The sequence below is a fragment of the Arachis ipaensis genome, chromosome B02, assembly GCF_000816755.2.
Source record: "Arachis ipaensis cultivar K30076 chromosome B02, Araip1.1, whole genome shotgun sequence".
Taxonomy (NCBI): Eukaryota; Viridiplantae; Streptophyta; class Magnoliopsida; order Fabales; family Fabaceae; genus Arachis; species Arachis ipaensis.
In genome coordinates, this window is record NC_029786.2 from 12,083,412 (window position 1) to 12,092,384 (window position 8,973).

Sequence of the window (8,973 nt, forward strand, 5' to 3'; positions counted from 1 at the left end):
ACGCTACCACCATCACCCCCTCCCCTACTTCCTTTTCTTCTCTCCCTTCTCTTCCTCTTCTCACCCCTGCCCCATTGCCAACCCCAAGTCCGCCATCACCGCACCTCCTTGCGCCGCCGTAGAGCTGCCGCGCCGTCACCACTTTCGGCGACACCAACCCTCTTTCTTCTTTCCCCAATTCTAGTGTCACAACACCCCCCAGGTTTCACTGCCTCTATCTCTGCAAACTCAAATTTGAATTCTGTTAAATTAGATTAATTAGCTTAGTTACATTTTGTTCGAATTAGGATAGTTAGAGATGCATGTTCGTAGTGAATTTTAGGTGGTTAGGTAGCTAGGATGTGGTTAGTGGATTTAGGTCTAATAATTGCGCCATTCTTGCTGCTTGCTTTATCTATTTACAATTTTGAAACTGCTGTGCTGTTGATGCTGCGAATATGCTGTTCATTCCTGTTTAATGTTGTTTTGACATTATTCCACCTAAATTGCATTTCTTGCTGCAGACTGAATTTGTTTTTCTGAATTCATGTGACTTGATATTTTTTACTATTTTATGTACTACTTTAACGTCATATGAACTGAATTTCTGCTGCTGTTTATTACCCGGGAACGTCCAATTTATAGCCGGCATGCTGCCAAAATTTTTGAAAAATTTCTTGAAAAAAATTGGTTCTGTTTAGGGATTAACCAGCTACCTTGTTCTGTTTAATGTTGCATGCGTCATGTGAATCACCTTGTTCTTCATGATAATTGACAAATGTTGCGCTTTGTATGAGCTTGCCTTGATTTGTTCATGCTGTTGAGATCTTATCTGTGCTAACTTGGTTCCTTAATTTTGGATTCTTAATATCTAATTTTAATGAAATTCAAATCTGAATTGCAATTGACCTTTCATTTCCATTTTCTCAGTGACCATAAATTCTTTGAATGCATATTCTTTGCTCATTATCAATTGCTGGATTTACCATAAGAGAAAGCTGGCTGCATTTACGAATCATTGCTTCTTGCTATTTTATTGACTCACTCGCTTGATTCCTATGAATTTACACATGGTTATAGTGTTTCTAATTGATAAAGAATTCGTAGGATCTCCTTAATGCTTGATTGAGTTTCAAATTAGCCAACTGCTTCACCTTGCTTTATGCTTCCTGATTCATTGATTTCTTGTTCTTCATGCTATCTGCCACTCACAACATTTATCTGGCTGTTGATTCCGCTATTTGTTTTCCCAGAAATATTCCTTTAACTGCCGGAATGCTACCCAATTTTTTTGCAAATTGTTTCACTCAACTCCCATTTATGAATTGGCTTTGGTACTTTTGAATTCTGCACTAACTGGTTTCAACCCAACCAATTCATGGACGGATGGGCTAGCATTCCTACTCCTTCTGGTTCCCTTCTTAGTTAAATCGCATTATTGATGATTCTTAATACTTTTCATGCTTCTTTTATCTTCATGTTTATCATCAATAATATGCAATATCTGCTTGAATGTGAGTTGCTTGTTCTTCAAGTTTGTGCAATTCTTGTTAATTAGGAACTACAATACCATGCCACTAACTTTAACTTCACTTTTTAACTCTTAACTCCATTAACTTTCTAACTTCTCTCTTAGTTTTCAACTAACTACTTTCAACCCATTTCAAGGCATGATTATTGTTATTCCTAACAAACAAGTATTCTGCATCTCATAGTTCTTGGATTGTGATTCTTAATTAAATTTCTTGACTTTTCTCTTGTATACAGTCCAAAATTCTACATCTATCTGACTTACTTCATGCTTTGATATTCATTCCTCTTTTACTCATCTATGCTTATATTACTTGAATACTATTTGCCTTCCTTTTTTTTTGCTTTAGTTTAATAAATTATATTCTAGAAACTCTATTTTTTAGGATGTCTGACCCTAAAAAGAAAGGAAAAGCTAAAGCAGGCACGGATAAAAGGAAAAGAGGAGAGTCCTCTATGGCTCTGCTAGATATACTGCATGATGATTCCTGGCATGAGAAGAACTTTACTCCGCAGGAAAAAGCTGATCAGTTAGTGCCTGCAACTGATCCAGTCAAGTTTGCAAATCGATACTGTGAATTGAAGTATCCGGTCTTTGCAACTGCAAGGAACCTATATCTAGAAAAGACCCTCAAAATTCCAGCTGAATTACAACAGTACACCACAAAACAAATCAAACAGAGATGCTGGTTCTTTCTGGAGAGGAACTTGACTAAGGTTAATGCATCCTGCGTCAGGAAATTTTACTGCAACTATTTTAAAATGACCCTGGATGCAGTACAGCTCAGAGGGAAGCAGATTCTAGTTACTAAGGAGGCAATTGAAGATATCCTCCATTTCCTGCATAAATCCGATCAACCAGATGGTTATCAGCAGGCTGAGAAAGATATGAGATTTATGAGATTTGATTGGGAAGCAGTGAAGCGCACTATAGCTATTGACCCTGCTGTCCCATGGGTTATGGGTAAGTCAACAGTAACCCCAAAAGACATAAAAATTATTTATCTGAATGATGAGGCTCGGCTATGGCAACAAATCCTAAGCAATTATGTGATGCCGAGCACTCACGAGACTGAGGTGCCAGCTGCAATGATTACTCTTATCTGGTGCGTGATGGAGGGCAAGGACATGTACCTTCCCCGATTTATCCGATACTATATGGCCAGAGTCTATGTCCGAGGCACTCTCCCCTTCCCCTATTTGATTACTCAGATGGGCCGCCGAGCTTAGGTACCCTGGGAGCTTGCGGATGAGAAGCCACCAGCCGCCAACTGCAAGAAGATCATCCCACATGGCAGGAAGTTCATGGCTCTGGGCTACAGACCGCCCTCTCTCATTGCCTCCGCTGATGCAGCCACATCTTCTGATGCCCCTTCAGCACCTGCCCACCACCCACACCCACAGCACCCTCATCTGCCTCCCAGCCCATTTACCACTTAGTGCACCGCCTCTTTGAGCGGCTAGACCAGATGGAGCGCCGCGACCAGCGGCGATATGAGCGGTCTGAGCGTCGCAGCAAGCGACGCTACGAGCATTTGAAGCTAATGATCAGGACAGGACACACTGACATCCCCTCCGAGCCTGACACACCATCAGAGCCATCTGAGGAGGAGGCGGATGAGCATGAGGAGGATGCACGAGCAGAGGCTGAGCAGGCAGGACCCGAGCAGGCAGCACCCCAGCATGAGGAGCCCCAGTAAATACAGCCAGCAGACCCACAGGTCCCTATCCAGGCAGAGCCTTAGGCACCTTCATTGCCTGAGCCTATAGAGACAGCATCAGCACACCCTTCCGGAGATGACATCCCTTCACACCCAGCCTGATTGAGCATCGAGGATGATGCTATTATATAAGTGTGGGGAGGTCGCCATCTCTGGCGAGTTTATTTTGGTGAACTACTTTCAGACCCTTTTTATCCTATTTTTGCTTTATTTTGTATTTTTGCTTTATTTTATTTGATTTTATCTTATTTTTCCTTTTAGTACTTGCACATTTTCTTTTACTGTACTTTTTGTTTATTTCGACTTTATTACATTTTGCACTTTGGGCTATATATATATCTTAGATAATTAGCTTAATTCGCACTCTTAGCTTATTAGTTGTGATATAGAAAATATGAATTATTTAGTTTAGTTTACCCTTTAAGCATATGATAATTTGGTTTAATTGAAAATAAAGAGTAAACTAGAAAATTTTAGTTTTTCATAATCACAACAATCCACTTAGTATATATATAAATATATAATAATAAATGTTGGTAAATTGACGATATTTTTCAAGGAATATATTTATTTTTATAAAAGCCATTCAAACATTCACATTGATTAGAGTTGAAATTCTTTATCCCTACTTGCATAATATACATAAATGATATATGGTTTTTGAGCCAAAGAACACACAACCCGTGAGTTTTTGAGCTTAATTACATGGTTACATTGTTTAACCACAAATATTTTCTTTCTTGTGTGTTTCCTTCTCTATGCTTGCAATCTTTACTTTGTTCCACTCTATATGTCTGATGAGCGGATAATTTATACACTTTTTGGCATTATTTTTACATAGTTTTCAGTATGATTTAGTTAGTTTTTAGTAAAGAATATACTTATTTTTATAAGAGTCATTTAAAGATTCACATTGAGTTGAATGGAAACTCTTTATTTCTACTTGCATGATGTACATAACTGATATATGATTTTTGAGCCAAAGAACACACAACCCGTGAGTTTTTTAGCTTACTTACATGGTTACATTATTTAACCATAAATATTTTCTTTCTTGTGTGTTTCTTTCTCTATGCTTGCAATCTTTACTTTGTTCTATTATATATGTCCAATATAGAATGTAGTTACATGCTAGCATATGATTGAGGCCATGTTTATTTAAAAGCTCACTTATCCCAAATAAGCCTACCCTTTTATGTCACCCTTGTTAGCCACCTTGAGCCTTTTAATCCCCTTCTGTTCTATAGCCACATCACTAGCCTTAAGCAGAAAAACAAATAGAATAACACCCAAATTGAATATTTGGTTAGCTTAAGATAGAGATTGTGTATCCACTAAGTGTGGAGAAACCGTGGAAACATGGGTTGATAGGAAAAAGGTATTAAATTGATAAATTATTTAGAAATTGGGTACATACTCATGTAAGACCAAAATAATTAAAATACTATGTGCATTGATATATGTTATGTTTCTCTAAAAAAACTAAATAAAAAAATAAAATAAAATAAAATAAAATTTTTCTATAAGTAAATAAATAAATAAGGGGACAAAATTACCCCAATAATGAGTTTAGTAAAAAGATCAATGCACATAGGATAAAATTAAAAATAATTTTATGCATGAGTATATGATACAAAAGTGGGAAAATTAGGTAGTTAGGCATAATTTTATAATTGTAAAGAGTATGTATATGTTAGGTGAGATCTTAGATTAATCAAGGATTCAATTTATAGTTCACTTGGCCATATATATATCCTCACCCTTGCCTTAACCCCATTACAACCTTGAAAAGACCTCATGATATTTTGCATGTGTACATTATATATTTGTTGATTGGTTAGATGAAGAACAAAGTTTTAGAAAGCATGACTAGAGAAGAGTAGAGTGATTAACCCCAAACACTGAGTGATTAGAGTGTATATACAAATCCAGTGAGGGTTCAATAGCTCATTTCCATATATCCATGTTTAATTATTGATTGTCTTGCAAGTTTGTGAACTCTTTTGACTAACTCAACTCAATTGTGAATGTGTTTTAACATGATTTAGCCTTTGGCTGTGCATATATGATTCCTTGAAAATTGGACTCAATTTAACCACATGTAAGCTTTATATATCTAGGTGGATAGTAATTAGAATTGCATGATTCATTTAGATAGCTTGTATTTAGAATAGATTGCATTGCATAAGATTCCACCATTCTATCTTCACTCTTTTTCCGTTTCTCTTGAATTTAGCATGAGGACATGCTAATGTTTAAGTGTGGGGAGGTTGATAAACCACTATTTTATGATTCATCTTGTGCTCAATTGAGTGTTTTTATCAATTCTTCACCCACTTATTCATATAATTTGCATGGTTTTACAATTCCTTCCTTATTATGTGATATATGTGAAAACATGTTTCCTAAGCCTCAAAAATGTTAATTTTAATATATCCTTTATTACCATTCGATGTCGTGATCTGTGTATTAAGTATTTTCAGGCTTTATAGGGCAGGAATGACTTAGAGGACAGAAAGAAAACGTGCAAAAGTGGAAGGAATGTACAAAATGGAGTTTTGAAGAAAATGGCAGCGACGCGCACGCATGGACGACGCGGACACATGCCTGGCACAGAGCACAAACGACGCGTACGCATGACTGACGCGTTCGCGTGACAAGGAAAACTTCCAAATGACGCGCACGCGTGACCTACGCATACGCGTGACAGACGCAACGTGCAGAAAGTTGCAGAATTCGCCTCCAGCGATTTCTGGACCCTTTTTCGGCCCAAATCCAAGCCCAGAAACACAAAATAGAGGTTGGAAATATGAGGGAATCAAAGAATTTCATTCAACATTCATCAATCATACAGAGAATTTTAGGTTTTAGATGTAGTCTCTAGAGAGAGAGAGGCTCTCTCCTCTCTCTTAGGTTTTAGGATTTAGGATTCTCTTAGTTTATGGTTCATTCCTTCTCAATTCCAGGTTCAATGTTCTTTAATTTAGTTTCTTTTCTACTTTTAATTGCCTTAGTATTCTACTTTATCTATTTTCCTTTATTGATTACTTATGTTGCCAAATTGGTTTATGGATTCCTATGTTTAATTTGATTTTCTATTTAATACAATTCGAGATATTTCAGATTTATGGTTGCTTTCTTCTATTTATGATATAAATAATTTGGATTTTCCCCTTTTGGCTTTGGTTGAGTAATTGGTGACACTTGAGTTGTCAAACTCAGCTGTTAATTGAAAATTGGAAATTGCTTATTGATTTGGATCCCTCTAAAGCTAGTCTTTCCATAAGAATTGACTAGGACTTGAGGAATCAAATTGATTAGTCCACATGACTTTCCTTTATTTAATAAGGGTTAACTAAGTGGGAGTAATAACAATTCTTATCACACCTGATAAGGATAACTAAGATGGGATTTCCAGTTCTCGTACTTTGCCAAGAGTTTTTCTAGTTATTAATTTACTTCCTTGCCAATTTATTCCCTTGTTTCCTATTTCAAAAACCCCAAAAAATATACCTTTTTCCATAACCAATAATAATTCATACTTCCCTGCAATTCCTTGAGAGACAACCCGAGGTTTCAATACTTCGGTTATCAATTTTATTAGGGGTTTGTTACTTGTGACAACCAAAACTTTTGTACGAAAGGATTTTAGTTAGTTTAGAAACTATACCTACAACGTGATTATTTTTATAAAATTCTAGACCACACAAAAGTTCTCTCATCAACGATCCATATAAAATCGGGCCTCCCATGATTACACACAATGTACTTTATGCAATCATCGCTATTCTCTATGTTTAGCACCCGCATTGATCCAGCTCTAGAGAGAAATGGCCGAAACAAAAGAAATATCTCATGAGTATATAACTCAGCAGCATATCTCTCTAGCAGCTCTATACAAGTCTGCATGACGGGCACCCCACGTGTAGATTCATAATCAGCATTAAATTCTTTAAAGCGCAAGTGTGCAACACACCTTTGAAAATTCTCTACAAAACTTGTCAAATCATACCGCGACCCCACATACCTTGCCACAACTGAGTGTAAACCTTCACATCTTGAGGTAGTCCTAAAGCCAGCAAAGAATTTTCCTCTTATATATGCAGTAGCCCACATATGCTTCTCTTCGTACATGTTGATCACCCACGGCTTATCCTCAAGGCGAAATTCTTCAATAAGCTGAACCCACTTACGCTTAAACACGGGAATCTCGTAGTCTCCCAACATGATTTTTCTGAATTTAGATGTAAACGATGAATTTCCAACATTGCTAGTTACATTTCGAATAAGGTGCCAAGAGCATAATCTATGTCTAACTTCGGAAAATACTTCTCTTACTGCATTCCTAATCGCCATGGCCCCATCAGTTATTATTGAGGTCGGGGTCTTGCCCTTCATTGCAAACATGAGCTGACGCAGGAGCAAAATATATGTATCAGTAGTTTTGTCTACAATTAACGCAGCAGCAAAAATAATTGTTTGGTTGTGGTGGTTAATCCCGCTGAATATGACTAATGGACAACTATACTTGTTCTTCTTGTACGTAGCATCAAAAGCAATAACATTCCCGAAGAGTTGGTAGTCTAGTTGGCTAATCCCATCAGACCAGAACAAGTTACGTAACAAACCTCTTGAATCATGACATGCCTTGAAATATAATTGTGGAACCTTCAATCGCATATCCTCCAACTTCTTCAACACTCATGCTGCATCACCAGGAATTTGACGCCTTTGCCGAGCAATCTCATTGTACATATCTCTGGGACCAAAGCCAACAAATTCATACCCGCCTGCTTGACTAGCTAGAAGACCAAATATCTGTGAAGTGCTAATCCCTGACTTTAGCATGTTCATCATTTGCATAATATCTGCCTCTGACATTTTTCTGTGGGCAGGCAACATAGCACTGAATTGGGCATCCAATAGATCATGGTTGTGTTCGTCAGAGAAATAAAAGATATGCCACCTTCCAGTTTCTGGTACAAATTTAACATCCATTCGAGCTTCACATCCAGTTCTTGTTTCCAATCTAGGCTCCTTCTTCTTTTTTTCTATCGTGTAATGTTTCTCCTCCCTGAATCCTTGCCTATGACATACAAACTTTTTTTTTAAATCTCGCCAATACTATTCTTGAAGGTCTTGCTCTTCCTTGCACTAAAGCCCTTCGACTTTGAGTACTTCAGATAAAAATCAAATGCAAGCTGCAAAGTAGAAAAGTGATCTTTTCCAATTTCCTCCGCAAAATTTTCACTAAATTTCAAAGTTGTAATATCTTGCACGGAGTCAACTGCATAAGCAGCTTCAAGGATATCTTCTGACTGATCAGATTCAGAAAAATACGCTCCCTCAGTAAATTCATCTCCGAAATCTTGTTCGAATTCATTCTGTTCATCCATCATATCTTGGTCACTTACTAGCTCTTCTTGTTGGTTAAAGTCATCGTCCTCCTGGTATTGCTCATTCATCTCAGTGTCCGTAAATATACCTGACATCTTAAAAATGTTCAATGAAAAAACAAAATTCAGTACACTCCGTCTTATAACATTACATAAAATAGATAGATTCTAATATTGCTAGCAGGGACGGATCCAGAGATTTTAATATGGAGGTACCAATTTTTATATAATTTTTTTTAATCTCTGAAAATAATTAACATGTAGTTATTGGAGTTAGTTTTTTAACAGATTTATTAAGATACATATAATTATAATTTTTTTCTCAAATTTTTTTTTTAATATGATAA

The 8,973-nt window shown here is 36.9% G+C and overlaps 1 protein-coding gene across 1 annotated transcript; it reads right to left on the reverse strand.

The window, feature by feature from the left end:
• LOC107626860 (protein FAR1-RELATED SEQUENCE 5-like) lies at window positions 2,714-7,910 on the reverse strand. The gene is made up of 2 exons (XM_016329749.1): window positions 7,000-7,910; window positions 2,714-2,780 (listed from the first exon to the last, which is right to left on the reverse strand). The coding sequence occupies exons 1-2, from the start codon at window positions 7,908-7,910 to the stop codon at window positions 2,714-2,716; spliced, it is 978 nt and encodes a 325-aa protein (XP_016185235.1).